The sequence below is a fragment of the Morone saxatilis genome, unplaced genomic scaffold, assembly GCF_004916995.1.
Source record: "Morone saxatilis isolate NCDOM2014 unplaced genomic scaffold, NCSU_SB_2.0 Contig22, whole genome shotgun sequence".
NCBI classification, from domain to species: domain Eukaryota; kingdom Metazoa; phylum Chordata; class Actinopteri; family Moronidae; genus Morone; species Morone saxatilis.
Window position 1 is genome coordinate 24,382,796 of NW_023339785.1, and position 22,461 is coordinate 24,405,256.

The window sequence follows — 22,461 nt, forward strand, 5'->3', positions numbered from 1 at the left end:
AGGAGCTGAAGTAAGACTAGCAAAATGCACTACAGGAGATGCAAGAGGCCAGAGAGAAAGAGGAGGAAGAGGAGAAGGAGGAGGGCGGGGAGAATGCAAAGACTACATGTCAAACTGGCTTCATTTCGATTTTTGCCGCATTCGGCCTTCAAGAAAATTACTTTTTCTTAATTATTAGTCTTTAGGGCAACAGGTTGGTGGTGAGTTGCATATTTCAGAGTGACTTCCAGATGAAGTGAACCGGTCTAGTAACAAAGTTCTCAAAATGGATTCTTTGTCCCTCGCAATAATTTGACTCCCGCTACAGAAATGGAGCTGTAACCCCACGGGAAATGGATAAATGATCTCCAAATCTGAAATGAAATTCTACTTCTTTCTTCAAATGGGTGCCATTAATTTGAAGTGATTTGGCTGAAACAGAGCCCATCAGAATGACAAAAGGTTTTACTTCCACCCCCCAAAAAATGTAAATCTTCAACCTCTTCCAAATGGGCCACATCATTTCAGTCTTACCACAGAAAGGGAGAAAGCGTCCAAAGAGGTTGATTTATAATGGAAAAATGCCAACCTGCTAATGTCAAGGAATTGGAAGTTAAGGCCAAATGATTCATTGTTTCACAGTGACAAGGCCTTTTTTCCTGTTCACTCCAGGAAAGTTGCTGTCTGTTCTACAAAAGACTGTCTGATGTGTCACTGAAGATCAGTGGCTTATCGGATTTGTCTAGAAAGTTCAAGCAAGTACAAGACGCAAAGAGTTTTACTGTCCTTTGATCAGCAGATACTCAGCCAACCCCACAACACTTAACACGTACAAAATACACTCACATGACTACTGCACACACCCTTTGACTTAAAAATCCTTTCTACATCCATGAATATCCTCATGTAAAGGTCGAGCTGTGTACAGCTCATTCTGACCTTCAGACATTTAATGTAAAGCAACTAATGATCCCATCTGTGTGTTTGACAGCAAATATATTTCTTTGTAATTCATTCTGAACAGAAGTTAGAAATGTCACCACATAGCCTTTGACTTCCATCAACATGAACAGCTTCATTTTCTTCCAGTGACTATGAACTATGAACACATGCCAGACTACATACATATAGAGGAGTATTTACCTTTCATAGCTCAGATTTGTTGATTGATGTCCTATTTTGCCTCTGAACCGCACTGAACTGAGTAAACCGGGCCTGGCCTCCTTTGCTGTACTTGACAACTGCCTTTGTGAGGGATTGCGACTACGCCAAGTAGAAGTCTGGGAGCAGTATTGTAATCTGTCATTGTCAGCTCGAAAAAAAAGGGAAATGGCTCCTAAGATAGATGGAAAGTATTCGTCGTGACCATGAACTGTTGTAGACAGGTGACTTAAACTCTATAATCTGCCTGAATCCATGAAAGGCAATTTTTCCTCCCTCCTCTGTGCACGGCAATCTCTCTGTGTCAGGGCTAAGCCCGGGCTTAGCCCCGCGGCCAGGCAGCCTGTCGAACATCTGAGCACCTGATCCTGGCATTAAAACCACAGCAGCTTTGGTTTTTGGGCTTTGCTTTGCTGGCAGCGGGGATCTCATAACGCGAGCTAATTACTAGCACTGTGCAGAATCAATTCTCCTGGCTTTGCAGGGGAGGTGTAAAAACAAAAAAAGCCTCGCCTTTGTGTTGGAAAACAAAGGTATTTTTTTGTTAAATGAGTACAGGGATTTTCCCTAAATGTTTTTTTCTCTCTCCGGTGTACTCCCAGGCTGCTTGCATCAGTGGACGATTAGACACGTCTGCCATGTAGAGCCTGAAAACAGCAGCTTACCGCCTTCGTGATTGTGTCACAGCGGTAAACAATTATGCGTCAACCTCTCCATCAGGCCTTTAAGACTGATATGGTGGGCTTAAACCTTTTTTCCTCAAGCTGGTAATTAGAGGTGTGATGGGATTCCACAGGAGTACTGAATGGCCTCTTATAAAGCAGTATTCCCCTTCTTATAAACTTATTAGCCATGGACCAGTGGACTGCGTAAGGAAGGAAGACAGAGTAATGTAGCCGTCAACTGTTCTTACACATCCCAGATTAGCTTTACATTGCCTCGAGCTAAAGAGGCTCCACGTTTTTACTATCTTTAGATCAAGAAGAAACAATAATGATGTGAGGTATTTATAGCAAACTGTGTGACTGAACAGATATGGAGTTCATTCATTCTGACAACACGCCTCATTTGACAGCGCTGTAATTATCAGCTTGATAATTTCTCCTTTAGCTCTTGATAATGTGCAGATTTCAACTGCTAATTTTGGCTGCACAAGCGGTGCAAACATCTTTGCTTCATTTCCTTCGCCCACTCCTCTCCCCCACCCTCCTATCAGTCCCTCTTTCTGTCCGTCTTGAGTGCCCTCGTACGTTTGGCTGCCTTTTGCCATTACCCTATTCAATATTCCTCTCTTCGCTGCCCTTGCCGTTCCGCCTCCTCCCGCTAGACGTTGAAGCGTGATCAATATTTTTGTCATAACTCAGGGGAGAGTCACCTCTGCGACGACATTAAAATTCCTCGCTCTGTGCAATATAGTCCCCATCCAAATTCCCTGACTTGGAAAGGATAGGGCCATTACCTAGAATACTAAAAGAGCCACGAGACCTTCCTTTGGGCAAGAATGTCTCTTTACTCCAGCAGATTTTTGGTTTGCATCCTTGTAAAAAGTAGCTCTCGGAAAAATAGAAATAAGAATAGGAGGGAGTAGATGTTACAGTTTGTATTGCAGAGGTGCTTATTCATGTCTGCTTTAAGTGTTCTACATGACTGAGCAAATACTGAAGCCCACTGGGAACTGTGTTAGCATCAATATTCTGGCGCTAAGCTAGTGGAAACATATTCTGTGTTTGCAGCGTGAAGCCCCGGATTGCACTTTTGCCATCTGCAGTTCTTTCCAATCTCCTGTCCTAAGCAAATCCCTCCAAGTCGGTTTGCCATTTGCAATGCTACCTTCCCTCCCTTCCTTCACCTCTCCCTCTCCCCCCCTCCCTGACCCATCCTTTTTTTCCCCGCAGCCATTCCTCCATCCCACGCTCATTACCTTATGCCCATTAATCCCATTAAGTAGCCATTAAACAAGTGCTGATAACACCAAATGAACGTCAAGCTCCGACAGCTAATAACTACAGCCCCACCTCGGCACGTTCAACCCTGGAAAGGAGAAAAGGGGATGCAGAGAGGAACAGCGAGGGTGTAGTAAAACGCAAGTGTAGTATAGAGTAGTGTAGTATTGTGTAGTAACAAGTACTCCAGCTGTGAAGAAAGAGAAAGAGGAAAGAGAGCAGGAGGAGAAAGAAGGAAGCCAAACATGTAAATATACTGCCGTACTTTGTATATTTACTCATGTCCACTTGTTCAGATGAGAAAGAAGGCGTCATTCAACTCAGAAGCAAAGTGGCACAGTAGTGGTGGAGTTTTTTTTTTTACACTGATCATCACTGGGATTTAAGAGCAGAGAGAAGAAGGGAGCTTTGCCAAACCAACCATGGGAGTAGCATGAAATAAAAGGATTGTATCTAAAGAAGCAAACCCAAGCTAAGGCAGCTACAGTGGCTGTTTAAGAGAGCCGAAGATGGAAAACCTGCTGAAGTAGACCCACACAACCCTGATGCACACTGAATTTAAGGTTGGCGATGCGTTCAGGGTCTTTTCAGGCACTGATTTCTGTCTTGCAGGGGGAAATGGAGGTGGGAGGGGGGGGGGGCGGTTAAGTAGTGGCGGCAATATAGCCGGCTCACTCGCAGCCCATTACGGTTGAGCTTAAAACCAGAAGCTCGCTCGCGGTCGTCGTCCTCGTTGCCGCTCGGCTTGAGTGATGAGGAAGGACAAGGTTATGGCGGAGAGGGAGAGGGGAGTCGCAGCTGTAGTCTGTGCCATTCATCAAGTGCGCACACACACACACACACACACACACACACTCAGACACAAGAGGAATCACACAAACACTCTTACAGTACGTGCAAACAAACACACACAAACATACCTTTCCCTTCGCTGGTTCTCTCTGCAAGTCCCTATCTCTCTCTCACGCTCATGCACACTCATTTATCTGCACAGCACCATGTGGCCATTCATTACCAGGGACTAGTAGATCAGAAAGGCCATTCTACTACATCTCTCTGTCCTCACTGTTGAGGAACTGTAAAGCCTTTCCTTGCTCTGTGAGCTCGACTGCTGCCTGCCCAGCTGCTCAACCGAGTCAAAGTCCAATTTGGTTCACGAATCAGTGGGATCGGTAAACAAGGCTCAAATACAGAGGAGGCCCGAGGAGGGGAGGGGGGACGTAGGTCAAAAGAGAAGGGGGAGGGGAGAAAATGCATGGGATGATCGCTTTACTAATGACCTTGTCTTTCATACACGCAAGAGGAAAATGGAAAAAGACTAGACAATAAAAAAACGCTTAGGAAGGGATGAAGGGAAAAAACGCATTACGTATGGTAAATGAAAATAGAAAAAAAAAGGCAGGACTGAATGAATGACTACATAGATTACATTAAAGGGAAAGACACACAAATGAAAAATGACTTGTACAGTACAGCAAGAAATAAGAGGAATAAGTCGGTGAATGATGCAAGAAAGATTTGTGGGAAGGTAAACAAAGGTAAACAGCAGGTAAGGTTACAAAACAAAGAAGACAGGAATACAGAAGAAGGGAAGAAAGGTATGAGGGAAGGAGGGAAAGGATAGGAATGTGTGGTACGGTAAAAGATGGGATGAAGAACCAAAACAATGATGGTGAAATTAAAGACAGGAGCAGGGAAGGAATCAATAAAAGGTATCAAAACATGAATGAGTCAATGAATGAGAGATGGAAGAATGGAGTCAAGAAAGGAAAGAGAAAGGGAGAAAAAAAGCCAATAAATGAATGAGACAGCAGGAAGAGAGAATGAAAGAATGGATGAACTCATGGATTCATGGATTATAAATGGCTTGTCCTGAATGTGTCAGGAGTGTTTGCTCTCCTCTCTCTCTCCGATGGAAGAACCTGCTAAATCAATCGGAAGTTTTTTTTTTGCCCACACAGTGGACCCCCGGTCATGATCAGTGTAATTTCCTCTTATGCTGGCACATTTAGCTTCCGGCAAATCTCATCTCTTCCCTCCCGTTTCCCTCCCCGCCCTCCATCCACTCTTGCTGTACGGCAAAATTAGCGGGTCTGATGCTGATCTGATGGGGTGTGTGTGTAAACTGTGAAGTACGAAGAGAAGGCTAATCATCTGGCATTTAACAAAACTAGTCGCACTGTTATGCCGTTACCATTCAGTAGCTAGAACATTCCGCATTCCGGCCTCATTCCTGTATCCTTAATTATCTACAGGTCTGAACATGCCAACATTCCAAAGAGAGTTCTAGAATTAAGTTTTCCACGTTCTAGCCGACATGGCATTCCAAAGTCTCCTCATTGTTATGGGCTGGTAGGTTTGACATCACATGATTTATTTATATTTTATGACATCCACTACCTTTGATGGGCTAGCCTACACCACAGTTTTGCAAGAAAGTTGCTAAAAAGCAGGTCAAAGTTGGGTACGAGTCAAAAAGCCTCTCTTCATGAAGGATGCATGCCTTAAATGTGAATTGGCTTGGAGGAAGTAAACAGGATGATCATGTTGTGTAGTTGCTTAGTGTGCTAGCTCTTTAGCTAGTTAGTTTGTGAACTAGTTAGCTCAATTGATAGCTAGTAAAGTTGCTTGCTTGCAAAGTAACTTACTAGCTTTCGCTATCAACAAAAGTGAGCGATATTTCCGACCAAATCCTGTGACATCAAATGTTCGGAGTTCTAGAATCCCACAATTCACACATTTTCAGGCATTTCAGTATTCAGCAACAGTCCTAACACGGTACTCCATCTACACCTGTCAAATATCCCATCATTTATTATTATCTGTGTAATGATCGGATCGGATTATTTTTTTGATTCCAAACTAGGCCTCTCAAACTAAGGTTCCACGATACCCAGGGGTCCTTAATACGTTTCTGTGTGGGTTTAACAGAAAAGGAGAATTCATTTAATTTGATTATAATTGTGTTATTCTAATTACACAGCATATGAAAGGATTAATTTGAAGGATAATTCTGCACAATTCAAAATTAATTAAACCATAATATATTACCATGTTTTTCATGTTCCCTCAATCCAGTATCTTATTATTATTATTATTATTATTATTATTATCTGACGAAGACACATTTGAGAGCTATTGCAGAAGTGCAGTCCTCCATTTTGCCTCCCCCCCTCACTGACTCCAGCTCATTCTGTGCAAGAAGACTTTTTTGTTACCTTGTCCCCCCAGAGTTTATTAAGGAGCAGAGCTGTCAAGCTGTTTATTTCATGAATGTGATTAATGCAGTGGTGTAGTTAGCTGGTAGGGACACACAAAAAAAAGAGAAACTGCATGAATGAGCAAGTCGGAGAGCTCATGCTATGCTACTCTGTCGACCTGACAGCCATGACAGAGTCTGGAAATTCACATCGGATCCTGTCTGCTAACAATGGCCCCTGACACAATTAGCTTAGCAGATTACATAAAAGATGTGCTCATCCTCCCGAGTACATCTTCATCACAGATTGCGTACGAACACATTAAGCCAAAAAAGAAAAGTAAGAGAAAAAATCATGAAACATTAATTGTTTTTAGGTCAATTCTTATGTTGGGGTTGAAATTTTGAAAGCTCACTGACGTCAGGAGGACTGCTATGATTATCTGCATGTCTAACACATTGCCAAAGAGTACTTTCATCCGCATTGAACTTTTTTAATACATCACATTAGAAGAACGGAAAAAAACATAAAAACCATAAATTTAAATAACTGTCAAGTCGGCCTGTTTAAATCCTGATTTGTAAAGGTCAATGCAGCACTAGTCGCAGTAAATCACACTGGATTGTTGCCAGCCAGAGCTGAGGAGAAATCAAATTAAAAAAATAGAAATGGTCTCCAGAATTGACTCACGACGATGCCTCACAAAACACCCGAACAAATTCTTGGCAGGTCAGGAAGGACGAGCAGTTTCAGCTGTTTTGCAGCAGCGGCAGGTTTAATAATACACACTTAGTCACGGTAAAACCCTTCCACCCCTCCCAATTCTATATCGCATGAGCTGAGATATCCCACTTACTATACAAAGATCACCATATAATGGGTTATGCCATTATGGGCTCAGCAAAAAAAAAAAGAAAAAAGCTCCATGGCAGCATTCATAAACATAAGCTGTGGTTCACTGCTGCACATTCTAGCAGTCTGTTTCCCGGTGTGTTCAGTGTACAAAATATTAGGACACCTGTTAATGTCACCTGTTAAATCTGAATGAAAGAGTAGAGATGCATACAAGTATGCAGACAGCCAATCAGTGACGAGGTATAGTACATCATCCCTCCAGGTCTGAGCAGTTTCAATGGTCAAGGTTCACAGGGATATTGTCAGGCCTCTGTGACTTCTAACCCTCTGTGTTGGCTATATGGTTTGGTTTGGTGAATCTAAACTAAAGAACAATTCTAAAATTTCAAACTCTGCAAATGCCAAATCTCTTATTCGCTATTGAGAACAAACTTGCAACAATCACATTGGTTCTATGTTCATGTCCAGCCAACATTAATCTCATCTACAATTCTAATTAAAAAAAAACTATGCTGGAACAATTAAAGATAGATTTTTTTTAACTTAAATGTTAAATCGCAGATTCCACTGCTTTGATTTTAATAACACTAGGAGGGGAAATACATGTACCTCTTCCTACTGATTGAACCGATGTCTATATCCAGAGCACCTTAAAATGACTACAACGGTAGAATAAGCTTTACTGTCCAGATCGCAAAGTGTCAAGAGATCACAGTGCCTTTAAGTATACCCACAAGTTAATAAGATAATGCAGGTATATAATTTAATAGCTCATAAAAAAGGTAAAAGAGTGTTTGATATTTGGAGAACAGAGGATCTACTTTGGATCAGATTGCAGATGTACACACAGGAAGGTGGAACATCACAAGGGTACTAATATTTGGTACACTTAGAACACACAAATGACCTAAACTTAATATACGGCAATATAAATTACTCACATCCATTCTGGAAACTAAGATATGTCAGTGTTTAACATGCAACAAGGCTCAAATGTAACATGTTACCCTATTAATCAGTTCATGTTGAATAAACACAAGGTCAAACTCGGGCCAGTTCCAGTTTTGTTTCTGTGACTGTGCACTGAAATTTCAGTCTGTTCCAATTACATTCAAAATAATTTTGGGTAAGATGCTTTATGATTTTTTTAAGAAACTTGTTGTATTATTCATACACGTTAATGAATATGCAGGGTTGCCCCAGTTTTTTAATGTCATACAAACTCATTCATGTCCAGACTGTGTTCCTAATGTGAGGAAGTTTAATATAGAAACCTCTGACATGTGTCTTTAAGGGGGCTTCCATTCAGGGAAATGTTACTAATTATTATATTATCATCATCACCAACATCATCATCATCATCATCATCATCATCATCATGAAATCATATTTAGCAGTCCGCTTGTGGGAGAGTGGCACATTACCTTGACCACCAAAACAAGCACTCAGGATACTGTGTGGATACCAAGGAATGTAGCCAACTAGCACCATGATAACTACAGATCCTAAAATATCTATATCTTAATAAGAATGTTGTTTTACAGTCTGATTGGGGCTAAAGGTGCAGGGACAGGTTAAACATAAATATATAAAATGGGTTTTTCTAACACCTTAAATAGTCTAATTTGGTCTTAGCATGTTGAATAATGGGCAGAATTACCTTTGTTGTAAACTGCAAAGAGCAAATGAAAGAGATCGACAGATTGAGAACAACCAAAAACAGTGAGATGATTAAACACAAAGCAACAGAATTTTAGTAACATCTCTATATATTAAATATATATAAACTTTTCTTCTTCTTTTTTAAATAATACACATAAATACAAACCTTTCTTGGTGATAACCTTGGCTAAACCCTCAAAAAGGTATTTAGAGAAGGTAATGAAAGGCAGAAACAGCATATTACCAGGTCTTTTCTGGATATTGTTTGGCTACATTCCTGTCTTATCCGACTGAGTCTTGGTGGCAACTCCTACCTTTAAAGTTCGGTCGAATCCTGGCATCGTAACCCGAAACCTTGCCCATGAGTTTGTCCAGGAACTCGGAGGGCGGCATCGGGGTGGTAGCTTTCCTCGCCGCAGCTTCTTTCGATGCTGCCAAGCTGGAAGACAGAAAGGTAAATTTGGTTGGAGAAAGATGCAATGCTGTGATCGAAGTGTAATGAGAAAGAGAACTTTTGACAGGCAGAAAGATGAATGTGAGATTGGATTGTAGTCATAATACATCAAAAGTCTTTCACATTCAGATCAATTTATCATCTACAGTCTGGCATTGTTGCCAGCACCCAAGAGAGAAAAGGGCTAAGGGTTAAAGTTCACAGTAGCCTGACAATAGACAGATAATGTAAACTGTCCACTCTGGTAGAAACTACTGCAATAGTCTTTCGTTTAAACAACCTCGATTTACATTAAACATGTAATGAAATGTGCAACCTGAACTTCTGCACTACGTTCATTCAACAATCCAACAACATTCAACAAAGAACCAGTCTTTCCAGCAGCCTGTCCTCAACAGAGAAACATCGTTTTACGACCCGTACTCATTTCAAGGGGCTGTAGTAATTATGATAGGGAGCAAATGAAGAAATCAGGTGACATATTATAAAGACCAACACACTCAGAAATACACCCAGACCTTCACCCAGGAGAGGAGGAATAAAGGACAATGTTGCAATCTAAGTGGAACTGATGAGACTGGGAGAAAAGTGAGCTAGTCTTTAGGTAACTCTTGAATGTGGTTGTTTGTGGAGTCTGCAGTAAACAATGTTTCCACCAACTTCAGCATGAAACTCTGCATTTCTGCCTCAATTTAATGTATTTCATATTGAATCCTACACTGGGACAAAGCAGGATCATTAAAAATTCAGGTCATAGTTATGGAAAAGGAGTACGGGTTATTATGCAATCGACAGAAGTAAGGTGACGAATTCAGTTTTCACTCCTTGTTACTAAAAGCTTGCTGTACCAGAATTTATTTTTAATATTTTTTAAACTTTCACAATAGATCTTTTTCACAGCAGCCATTTTGACTGATTGGAGATTTTACCAATCATACTAATTAAGGTTCTGTTCCAGGTCGCAAACCAGAGTCAGTGGCTGGGTGGCTGTTATTGTAGACTGGAGCCGTCTCTCTGCTCCTCTCTCTCTCTCTCCCCTCTCTCTCCATCCCGCTCCCCAACTGGTGCAAGGGCAGATGAACACCCACCGCCTAGAGCCGAAAGGTCTGTCCTAGGTTCCTGGCCCTGTTAAAGGAAGTTTTCCTGGGCCCCCGTCGCAAGTGCTTGCTGCATGGTGGAGCTGTTGGGTCTCTGTAAATGTTAAAGGAGTTCGGTGTAAGACGTGTCTATTTGAAAGTGTCGAGATAACTTCTGTTATGAATTGGGCGTATAAAATAAATTGAATTGAAAATTAATTTAGATTAAAGGAGCGAAAACTCGCAACTTGTGAAATGAAAGCACCTGTGTTACCTATATTCATGTCAAGAAATACGGCTGTAAAAAAGGACTATTCTGAAAGAATAGAATAAAAAAAAAGTTTTATGTCATAAACTAAAACTAAAAACAAATATGTTTTCTTTGAATGAGAGATTTAAATGCACTAAGAACTAAAAGACTATTAGCTATTTTGTAATCCTTCATTCATTATATCTCTTTATTCTTGGAGGTTATCCCTGGACCTGCCCACACCAGGGCTAAAAATAAGGTTAATTTATCATCATTTAATTTCATTTAGTTTTATCTAATTTAATTAAAAAGTGACTAATTGGAAGTCAACTTTTACAGTCCATGCTGACCGTAGTTTAATGCATTAGTGGTTCCACACACTTCTTTCATTTTAAGTAGTTATTCAAACTAATACTCTAATTCACTTAACCAGCTCAGTGTCCTGCTGAGTGCCACATTGATTTTACAATAAGGCCGTGGTATTTGCACAGTTGACTTCTTTACCTTATTAAGCCCATAACGCTCATTAGATGCTCTCTGCATAATGTCAAATCCCCAGTACGGCCTTTAGCCCACAGACATACAATGAATCGAGCTCTAACAGTCAATAACACTCCACACACACACCAAAACACACACTGTGAACGCATGGATCGAGCCAAAGGATCCAAACAGCCTGTGTACCTGAAAATGATTACCAAGGGAACAAAAATAGACCACATACTTTAGTGATTAATGAGTAAAAGAAAGTTCACTAATTGGCTCCTTGGTTACCACAGGAAGACTTGGGGTTCATTTAAACGTAATCCTGGGAATTCAATAATTAAAGAGAGATTGTGTTTATGATCATCTATCAGTTTATAAGAACTGTGCTTTACTACACTACTCACTTACTATTGTACACACACTTTTATGTTTCTACTATACTTGTGAGGATCCTCATTGACATAATGCATGCAAACATTTTTCCCAACTTTCTAAAATTGACCTTACTATTCAAAAATGGTCCTCATTTAGCGAAAGCATCTTGACTTTGCAAAACTGTCCTGTATTTTGAAAATGTCCTGATTATCTAAAAACGTCTTGTCTTTCCAAAATGTCCTCAAACTCAAGGTCTAAAACTTAAATAGGTCCTCACAAAGATAGGAGTACGAGAGGTACAACACACACATCTCCTGCCTACTTCCCCTCAAATTCATCCCACTGGATTTTATTTAAAGAAATTCAATTCAATTCAATTCATTCATTACAAATTCAATATTATTTCAATTTGTCTATAACATTCAGTTCATTTGTGTAAGGGATCTTAGCACAATGTACCATTGCTATGATTCACTGTGACTCATCATTCATTCAGGTGAAACTGTGATTATCACTTATTGATGTTGCTTTTAATTCTTGTGTTACAAGCTGTCTGAACATTTAAAAAAGACAAGTCTTGGGATTTGAAGTGAAACGCTTTGCTGCTTGCGTTAGATTGGAAGTGAACTGACAGTGACTTCATTCTGGGCGAGGACTGAACTGACCCATGGCCTTACAGTGGAATGGCATTAGTGGCCACTTGTAGTGCAGTTTGTATTTGATTGCATCATTTCTTGCTGCGCCCGGAGAAAGAGCATGGACAGCAGTGTGATCTGGGCTATAAATAAGCTGCTGTACTGACCCATTTCATTTCACTACAGCCTCACAATGAGCTTTTAAACCAACGAGTTGCAGGGAGGACTGTGTAGCCTTCTTCTTTACTCTTAGAATTAATTATAGTGGTCAGTAATGGAATTATTGATTAGTAATTTGTTGGGTTAAGTAATTGCTTCCTCTTAATATTTATATTAAAAGGTTTATTGTTTGGCCAATGTGGTCTAGAGTTAACCTAATTTAAAAAAGTTAAACCAGTTTTAAGATTTTTTTAATTCAATTTATATCATCATGTCTGTATCAGATGCTGCATAATTTGTCTCTATTGACTTCTTGACTTCTTGAACCTCAGCTGGAAGCACTTTATTAAGGTCATATTTTCCAACTATATTAAATATGGCTACTGATTTCTTTGGGAAATTTGAAATATTCTAGGCATTATTTATTCAGTTTTTTGTGATGGTGCAGCCAGAAAAATATCTTAAGCTTGAATATTTTACTTCATTTAAATATCATAGCTTCAGCATTGGAGCATGCAGACAGATAATTTGATACTTACACACAATTTTGGGGAAATTAAATAAAAGATTTAGCTAATATGACACAAAATAATCCATAGTTAAGGATGGAAAGGAGAAGAATAACTAACCCTAACATATGAGCCTAAACATAACTCATCAAAATCTATTAATATGCATGGTTATTGCCATGCATGTTTTATTTTGTCTCCGGCTGAGCCACACTTTTACAGAGTGACAAGAAGTTATGGATGGGGTGTCTATGAGGAATAATTCATTGTGGTGCTGGAACATTTTTACTTTGCAGCACTCAGACGTCCAGTGAAGCAGCAGTCAGTCTCAGACATCAGGACTTCCTCTCAGCTCAGCTCATGGTATCAATGATTGAAAACAGACCGAAGTTTAGTCAGAGTGGAACATAAACTGGATCTGACTTGTTTGCTTAAGTTTTTAGACTTTGTGAAGTTCAGAAAGTCTGTGGAGTGACCAAAACCAGCACATGACCTTTCTTGACCCCCAGTTAAAGACTAAAGCAATTTCCATGAATGCCTGTAAGAGCAACACAGCGAGTCCGAAAGTGAAAATGAAAATTATTCAGCCATTAGTTGGCTGATGATGAGTGTGTGGGAGGGGAGCTTCGCCGCATTAATCTCTCATAAATTAAAATGACAGGTGATACAGCCGATCGCGCTTAAATTTTCACCTTCTAAATGTAAAACCGCTAACCGTGACTTTCAATATGGTAAATTGTGACGCGCGGCATGATAAATAGTGCCATTAGCAATTCATAAACACGTAATGCAGTCGGCACTGTCGCTTTATCAGGAAACTGCTTATCAGAATCACAGTCTGCAGGGTGAAAACGGGAATTATGGAGTGGCCGTGATCGGAAAACAAAATAAAACGGGACAAATGTCTCGTTAGTTCTTATCTCATGATGTGTTCATGTACGACACATATGTATAAGTAGGTACACAAAAACTGCAGAAATACACACTGTACTCACACACACACACACACACCGACACACCGACCTTCCAAGCAACTCGCCCTCATCAGTGCAAAACATCGGAAAACAAATCATGCAGGGCACCAAGGAGACAGAGGAAGGAGGGTGAAGGAGGATGATGTGGGTGTGTGCGTGTGTGTGTGTGTGTGTGCGTGTGCGTGTGTGTATGTGTGTGTGTGTGTATGTGTGAGGGGAGAGAAGAGGAGGAGGAGGAGGAGGAGAAGACCAATAAATGAAGTTTGGTTGCTGTCTCGGTCCACCCTGCTACCAGCCGCTCGGGTCACCCTGCCTGTCAGGTCACCGACCAAGCTGCCTGCAGAGTCACATGACCTCCTCAACACACACACACACACACACACACCAGAGGCAGCTAGCAATGACGGACCCAGCCATGCAGTCTCCGTCTGTCTGCGGTGTTAAACGGTGATGATGTTATAAACGACCATAAATCATCACACTGATAATGACATTATAATGATCATAACTGAGGATATTGATGACAGTGCTCAAAACAAGTTAGCATTACATAAATAACGCTTTCGCAGTTCTGTGTCTCATGAATCATAATGACGATGTTGAGGGAAACTAACAAGCTAAATGCTGTGAGGACAAATAATGTTATTTTGGTACCATAAGACAGTCACCTAACCTTGTGCAGCAGAGTTGCACAGAACACAAGTTCAAGCTGCTCTCATTGATATTTTTACAATATGTTAATGTATCAAATGATGAAATTCAAAAAAGGTCACTCACAGACACAAACCTGCAGAGATTTATCACCAACTCTACACCTATATGGAGTTTTTTTTAGCCTCTTTTAACTTACTGTTTTGGATTAAAGGCACGTTTACACAGCGGTCTCAGCATTCTCATCAACCTCATTTTCATCATTAAACAAACCCTGATAAACCCACTGTACACTACCTGAACCGCACTAAACCACACACAGAAACAGTCAGAGACTAGCTGGCAAACATCCAACAGTAAAGGAGTCATAAATGTGTTGCTGGGGGCCAAATCAGAGCTGAAAGGAGAGTGAATGTTGGACTTACATTCACCAGGTGGTCAGAAAAACAGCATGCTGCATGTGCAAACAGGCAACTAGCAACCTTTTCACAAGTTGAGGGCATAGACATTTTTGACTTAAGTCAGTCTATTTCAGAAGCTGCAATATGGCATCATAAAACATGGTAGAAGACCATTGCAGCAGTGGTTACATTCTGAAGTGAGGAGTGGTGAGAGTGAAATGATGAGAAAGACACATTTCAGCCAATCTCTATGAAAAGATATCTGCACATGAATGTAGATACATTTTTAAATAGCTAATAAAAAGTCTCACTGATGCTGTTTGAAACTCCTGTAATTGATGCTATTATATTTTGTCTCACGTGAATAAATGATGTCTCTCTGTGTCCGTGATGAGGCCGTGTTCTGTCTCTGCTGTAAAATGATGACGGCGATGCTGATGATGTTGTAATGATCATAAATCATAACACACATAATTGTATTATAACCATCATGACTGATGATGTTGATAATCAGACTGAAACATTTAAATGAGCTGATCATTGATCACAAGATCATAAATCAGATCATAATGCCATAGTGGTTGTGAGTTTGATAAATGTGTCCGTCTGAGTTGCATCTTTCGTTAGCTTGTATCATATATGACTTTTTTTTTAAAAATGTATTCATATATTCTTTTTCGCTCTTTTGTTTCTTTGTAGGTAAAGCATCTGTCACTGAAAGAACTAGCATCAGTTAGTGGATAAATCCAGTAAGAACAGAGAGGGGGCACACACACTCTGAAGGACTAAATGACAAATAGTCTTGTAGTGTATGAGGGATTTTGACTCAGTCCGCTGCCTCATGATTCAGTCCGAGTCCACTGGAAAATGGACAAATCCGGGACGAATACACATGTTGATAGAGGCACGCTTTAGGCCAATCAGGACAGGACATCAACATTTTATAACATTTGTGGTCTTTCAAAGTCGGAGATTTTGACCTTTAGATGCAGACCTCCCATTAGGGAGGAGGTAATTTTTTAAATGCCAGTGCACAGCGCCAACATTTGTCACATCTCAAAGTTTCATCAGAGCCAAGCCAGAGGTGTTTGAGGGAACTGCACTCCACTAAGCTCCAAACAGGGATTTAACCATTTCAGAGTTTTAAAATTTAAATAAACACTGTCAACATTGTCAGCATCAGCAGCGCTGTTCTTTTGCCAGAAGAGAAATCAGACAGCTCAATCCAGTGTCAAACAGCAAAGCTTACAGGTCAGATATATAAGTAATGCTAGACGAATCATGTGGGACACAAGTTCAGGAAATAAAAAAGGGTATTTCCAGTGAGCGGAGGGACGATTTTGTCTTTAGTTCCTGTCTTTCTGCTCGTCATCACTGCCTTTCTCTCTTTCTCGTTCTGACATTATGACGAGCTGAACTACTGAGCAGCAAGACAGGGTTAAACTGCGGTTATTCACACTTGCATCCTCCGTGTCCTCATGTGAAATAATTTGATTTGACTAAGTGAGATACTGATGTGTTATATGTGATGGCAAAACCACAAAAATATATTAGTTATTATCATTTCTATACTAAGACAGATAATGATAAATACATATATTTTCAGTGATGTGGCAAAACATACAAAAATGGTCTGAAGCAGCACAGTTATTTGTGGAAAGTACTTTTACATTTTTTTGTGAATGCACGGTCCACGGCACATTTTGTGGGACTCCTAAGTGTTGTCAGCAGACCTCCCTCCAGTTGTCCTTGTTGTGGTGACAGAAGGTCACATGTTTGTTGGCCAATGCTGCACTTTATGTCGTCACTACTCTAAAATAAAAAAAACTAATATTGATTTTCTTTTTTGCCCTTACGTATGACGAGATATATAGATCTTTGAGACTCAGAATGAAATCTGCATGAATTCCTCTCCAGCATTAGTGACAAAAGGTCAACAATTTACTGTATTGTACTTAATTGGATTGTACAGATGTGTCCAACAATACAGTCCAGTAACAGCCTGTAGTTATAAATAACCCAAATGTCTAAAAAATATACCTCCTAGACACCTTTTGATGTAAAAATTAATTATTAGTGATGACAGGGAAACTTTATGCTCCCTTACTTCGAAAGCAGTTTTACTTGTTCTACGGACATGCTTTGTATTTTGTAAAACTCTATGGTGGTTGCTTACATAGATAGACCACAAATATCTTCTAGTTTCAAACTGCTGAAAGCTCTGTCATTATCTTTTGAGCCAAATTAAAGGTTTTGGGGTCCAATTTGGCAAGACTGCCGTGCTTTAGGCAACCCTCAGTTACATCCACACTCAAAAATCAAGCCATTTGGACAAGTTACGTTAAAGTCTTTTTACCACTGGCAAATTTACTGACTGATTTAATTTCACAATAATATATAGTATCAATATTAAAATCAACATTTCTCTGTGATATATTTCATAGTTTTAAAGTTTATTTCTCATTGTGACTGAGCAGAACGCATGAGGACGACTAAGACCTGGAGCTCTCATTTTTAGACTTTCTGTGAATGGCATCATTCTTTTCTAATGAAATAAAATACTTCTCAGGGACTCCTGCAGGTCCTCAAACCTCAAGGTAGCATACTTGCCCTGAGATGTAGCTGTTTTAGTGCACCGGTCTCATTAAAAAGCTTAGAATATGTATTTCATTCAGTTTGTTGAGGACAAGATGTCACAGGTTCATCAATTTTCATTGGATACTTATTTTTAATTTAAATCCAGAAACAATAGGGGCTGGAGACGTGCAATGTTGTGTACCAACTGAAATTTTAAACACATAAGAATCACTAATGATTTTCAGTTTTTTAGGAAATGAACTGCTGAGTCAGTTTGGATATGCATAGCATGAGCACTGAAGTACACAAACAGCACAGCTCTCATCCTTCCATCTATCTGCATGAAGCTCTGAAACACGCTTTTAACTAAATTATATTTATTAAAAATGAGTGATGAGTGAGGAAAGCGAGGGAAGTGAAGTCAATTGATGATGACGATAGCTGTCAATAGCTTAACAGAGCCTAACAACCTCAGGTGTTACTGGAGAATCCGCGTGGACAACCTGAAGAAACACACCATCTCTAAAGCATCAATAATCAGATAATGGACCTCTAATGGCGTCTCCAAAAACTGCAGAGCTCACATGCTCAGAGTTGACGCCGATCAATGAGAAGACATCAGTCTTTTGAGGCCCATCACACTTCATCCAATTCTTTTCTCTGTGACAGCAAATTAGGTGGATCAGAGATTATCTCGGTGCCAATAATTCCCGCCGCGACGTGACGAATCTGAGCTTAATCCTCTTTACAGCGGCGACAAGTGGGAGTGTGATAGGATCAAGCTCTCGCAAAAAAAACTAATTTCTGTTTGGGCACAGCGCTTGCTGCCGAGATGATACAATAAAGCATAAGACCCATGTGAAATGGCTTTCAAATTAGCATTGAACAAACACACTGCTGGGCTGATGACGGTGCAATCAGATTAGTCACAGACTGGGATTAGACCAGTGTGTCCGACACATAGATAATTTCGCCCGGATATGAAGCATGGGACAACACTTTGGGCTGAATTACACTGACACTGTGAAATTCAGAAGGGGGGTTGCACTTCTACTTAACTAACTGCTAAAGGACCCAGGGGTTTGCTGTTGAACCCCTTTTTGACCGCTCTGTGGTTTGTGTCTGTGCCCTGTTCCCAATAGTGTACAGATAGCACATTACATTACAGCTTCATTTTATTTTGAGACCCAGGAACTAAATCTCTTTTTATTTTTTATTTTTTATTTTTATTTTTTCTTTAGGTTTAAGGTTTAAGTGTCAAACTAACTACTTAACTAACTGGAGTTACCTGGCCCCAGATTATCTGTGTCAATTACTTTGAGGAAATTTGAACATATTTATTTTGGAATATGCATCATTTGAGCAAAATATAAAATTATCTAACTAAAAAAACTGTGAAATGTGATTAAAAGCTACAGAAAAAGCAAGACGAACTAGATTAAGAAAGGAAAAAACAAAGCCAGGAGGTTTCCAGTTTAAGTCTCAGGAATGCTGTGAAAATCAGCCGTTGAGAGCTAATCTTCCCATTTTGTAGAACTAGTGAGTGGGGTTGCACTGAGCAGCTCCCAGGGGTCAAAATGAATAGCAGAGAGCACTAATAATTCTCAACAACGGCATCTACAATCCCTGGATAAACAAAGGTAAAATTGTGTTAAATATCCTCTGTCTCTGATGCAGCGTCCAGACTCAACCCACTCATTCTTACACAGTGTCAGTCTCCTAACAAGAGAACTGTGGTTAAAGTAATCTAAAACCAGGAGGGCTTTTACACCCTCAGTTTTCTGCCCTCCTTTAGTGAGACTCTCACATACTAACAGTGTAGTAAGACCAGCACTATGAAGGCAAATTACCCATACCTTGACGAGAAGTGGCCTTGCATTGCCAGACTAATCCACAAATTCTGCCCCCTATTAGATCAACTGAAATATGTCTGAGCAGATAAAACATGAGCTTGCAGATTCATCTGGTTCCCAGGCTAGGCTAAAAGCAGACAAGAGTTTTAAGCATCGGCTCTGGCTACCATCCCTGTTTGAATCCCTGTACCTTTAATTTAACTGAAGCCATATGACTTACGTCCCTGCCATGTTCTTTCACAATAATGTTACATTAGCAGGAATACAAACAATAAAATACTTCCCAAACAAGAGGTCAGTGCCACTCTCTTTGTAAAACTGGATTGGGATTATAGGGCCTGTTGAGGGCAGTACACAGTCTGACAGACGACAGACAACTACATAACTTCCTGCTTATTGGCCCAGGTCCCGGGTTGCGAATCATGTGACTTTTGGTTATAAACCCTGGTTGTAATCTGACAGTCTGCGTCTGGACTAACAAAATAAAAAAAATAAAAAAATGCAGGTGGTCATGAAGGTGTACTCGCTGTAGTGGCAAGCTATCTCTTCCTGTTTCCTTTTCGTCTGTGTCATGCATGAGTGAGGGAAAATCCACTTCTGTTTTCTCTGCTACTCCACAAATACATATTCATTGGGTCACAGAGCCAAACATCTGCCAGGTGTCTATTCTATTTGCATAAATGCTACACTTAAAGGTGAGACTGATACTCTTAAAAGCCCACCTGCTTTAATACTATTGCACGCCGTTCAAGCTGTAAAAGTGGCTGGCTCAGCTTCCATGAATAAACCAGTTAACAGAATATTTTCACCTCCCACTCTGACTGACTGTAGATCAGCTCTGACAAAAGCTCCTGCAGCAAGTATTAACATCTGTGGACGTTTTAAGTCCAAAACACACTGGCCACAAACAACCACAGCTTACACAAAGCATACACAGTTAAAAAGAAGTTGTGCACTGTCTTCTTTGTTATTTCACTTGATTCCAACAGACTCCCTGTCCAGCTGTGGCTACCCAGGAAATGTCGTTTCAAATATAATCTTCATAATGCTGAGTCTGTGTCTTGCAGAGGTCCAGATGCAGTGTGACAGCTTCAACAGCCCAGCAGCTACCATCACGAAAGGTGTAGCAGCTGGAATGAACCAACGCACCTTTACTTATGGCAAACACTTTGACTTGTCCGAGCTGGAAAAGCACAGTGTGTCTCATATCATTAACGATGACTCTGGTACTGTTTAGCCTACAGTGAGTCACACCAGTTGTTGTGCACACCATGCAAAACAGTAGGGAACTGGTCCTAAACAACTAAATGAGAGGAAGCCACTATTCCTGTTATTTGTTGCACTTGTGTTTGATAAGCTGAAATATCTGCTATGAGGTCTACTAAAAACGCAAAGATATATATTAAAGAAACATATATAATATAACTTCTTGTGTTTTAGATATTAGTTTGCAAGAGATGGTGAAAGTGAAAATGAACGTTGTTTCTATGCCACATTGAGCAATTTAATTTGGAAAAATCCAGACATCTTAAAAGTTGTAAACCAGTGGTTTTAGAACTGCCCTCTATAAAACCTGAAAAATGGTCACACTGGAGCTGAAATGACACATCAACAGTGATTTTAATAATTAATCATTTACGTCATTTGTTAAGCAAAAATCAACATCCTCTGTTTCCCATTGAGGTTTTGCTGCCTCTCTGTGTTTTGTCTCATTTTTAATTGAACATCTTTGGAATTTGGACTGTAGGCAGAACAAAACAATCAACTGTCATCGTGTGATTAGGGTGGACATTTTACTATATTTTATACTTTTATAGACCAGAACATGAATTGATTAAGTCAGAAAATAATCATTTTGACTTTAACTGTCAAACTCCCTATGCTGTCCGTGAAAGAACAGATAATCTCTCAGGTTATTTTTCAGACTTTAAAAAGAAACTCCTCCAGAGCCAAAGAACAGAATACATTATACAACTCTTTGGTTGTATAATTGCTGAAACAAATGCCCCAAAACAACATTTGTTTAAGTTCAATCAGTAGGTAATTTGAGTGGGGATATGAGGGGATACAATCCCCCTTGTTAACCTGCTATCCCCCCTCTCCATCCCCAGCTAGCAGAGAGAGTGGGGTTGATAAAACCATGACGCTGTCCATGTTGACTTTGGATCTATAATATTCTCTAAACAATATACTATAAATTAGTAACAACAAGTAGCAACGTGACAGAACAGCGAGAGGATCATAGAGACACGCTGCTGCCTGTATGTGTCTATGATCATTCAGTAGCGTCTGTGCTGCTAAAAACACACCCAGAGACCCTAACCCTCCCACTGGGCCATACCCCCTGTTAAATATGAACAAATCATCGACTGCATACAAGCCACAAGTCTGTAGGAATTCAGGAGGAAGCCAGGTAATGTAGATATAGAGCGATAAAGTCCGTGGACAGGGTAGCTATGACAATGAAGGTCCCTAACCTTAAGGTAGTAGTCATTTTAAGCATTTTAAGCAGGTTTCCTTAAACCTAACAAAGTTGTTTTTGCGTCCAAACCTGATCAATCCTTAACAAATAATATTGTCAAACAACACACTTACCAACTACTGAATTATATTACTGAACTAAACTGATCTTGATATGTAAAATTAGTAAAGTGAGAGTTTGAACTTCTGTATCAAAACAAAAATATAATATAATAAAGTCTTATATATATTATGTACTTAGAACACAGCACTTTTTCAATTTGTCCTCACTGTATTGTGTTATTATAGTCTCAAACATGCTTATCAACTCAGGAGTTATTCACAGTACTTTGATTGCTATTCAATGTGTAAACACACACGCTTTAATGTACTGGATGGGGCCACTGTGGATTGAAGTGTTTCACAATCGACCGACGTAGCCGGCACACAACCGCCGACATAGTCGAAAGCCGTCCATCTGCTTTTGTTGATAATCTTCCCCCTGAGCGTCCTGTTCTCTGGGTTTCCATGATCAAAGTTCGGATTTGCTTTAATTATTTCAGATCAATGCTGGCCGTGGCTACTTTGGAGACCCGTGTCCAATGCTGAGGCAGCAAAGAAGAAAAAACAGCTGAGTCGTCCTGTGCCAGTGTCTAATATGCACACAGCAAGGAGAGGGAAGAGCGGGAGCGAGGTGTGGGCTAATGCAAGGCTCCAATCATTAGCCCTAAGTGTTCCTCATTATGTTCCTAAAGCCTCTGAAGACCTGAATCCCTAATTGATCTCATCCTGGCATTTAGT

The 22,461-nt window shown here is 40.1% G+C and overlaps 1 protein-coding gene and 1 long non-coding RNA gene across 2 annotated transcripts in view; both read right to left on the reverse strand.

Annotated features, from left to right (window-relative positions):
- The window catches only part of LOC118333375, a 598,798-nt gene that overhangs the window by 416,585 nt on the left and 159,752 nt on the right, over positions 1-22,461 (reverse strand). The gene's annotated exons all lie outside the window — the stretch shown is intronic.
- The window catches only part of glra1 (glycine receptor, alpha 1), a 112,002-nt gene that overhangs the window by 77,281 nt on the left and 12,260 nt on the right, over positions 1-22,461 (reverse strand). The window contains exons 2-3 of the mRNA XM_035668975.1: positions 9,115-9,239; positions 8,799-8,810 (exon numbers count right to left, since the gene is read on the reverse strand). Coding sequence (XP_035524868.1) covers positions 8,799-8,810; positions 9,115-9,239 — 137 coding nt within the window. The remainder of the gene's footprint in view (positions 1-8,798; positions 8,811-9,114; positions 9,240-22,461) is intronic.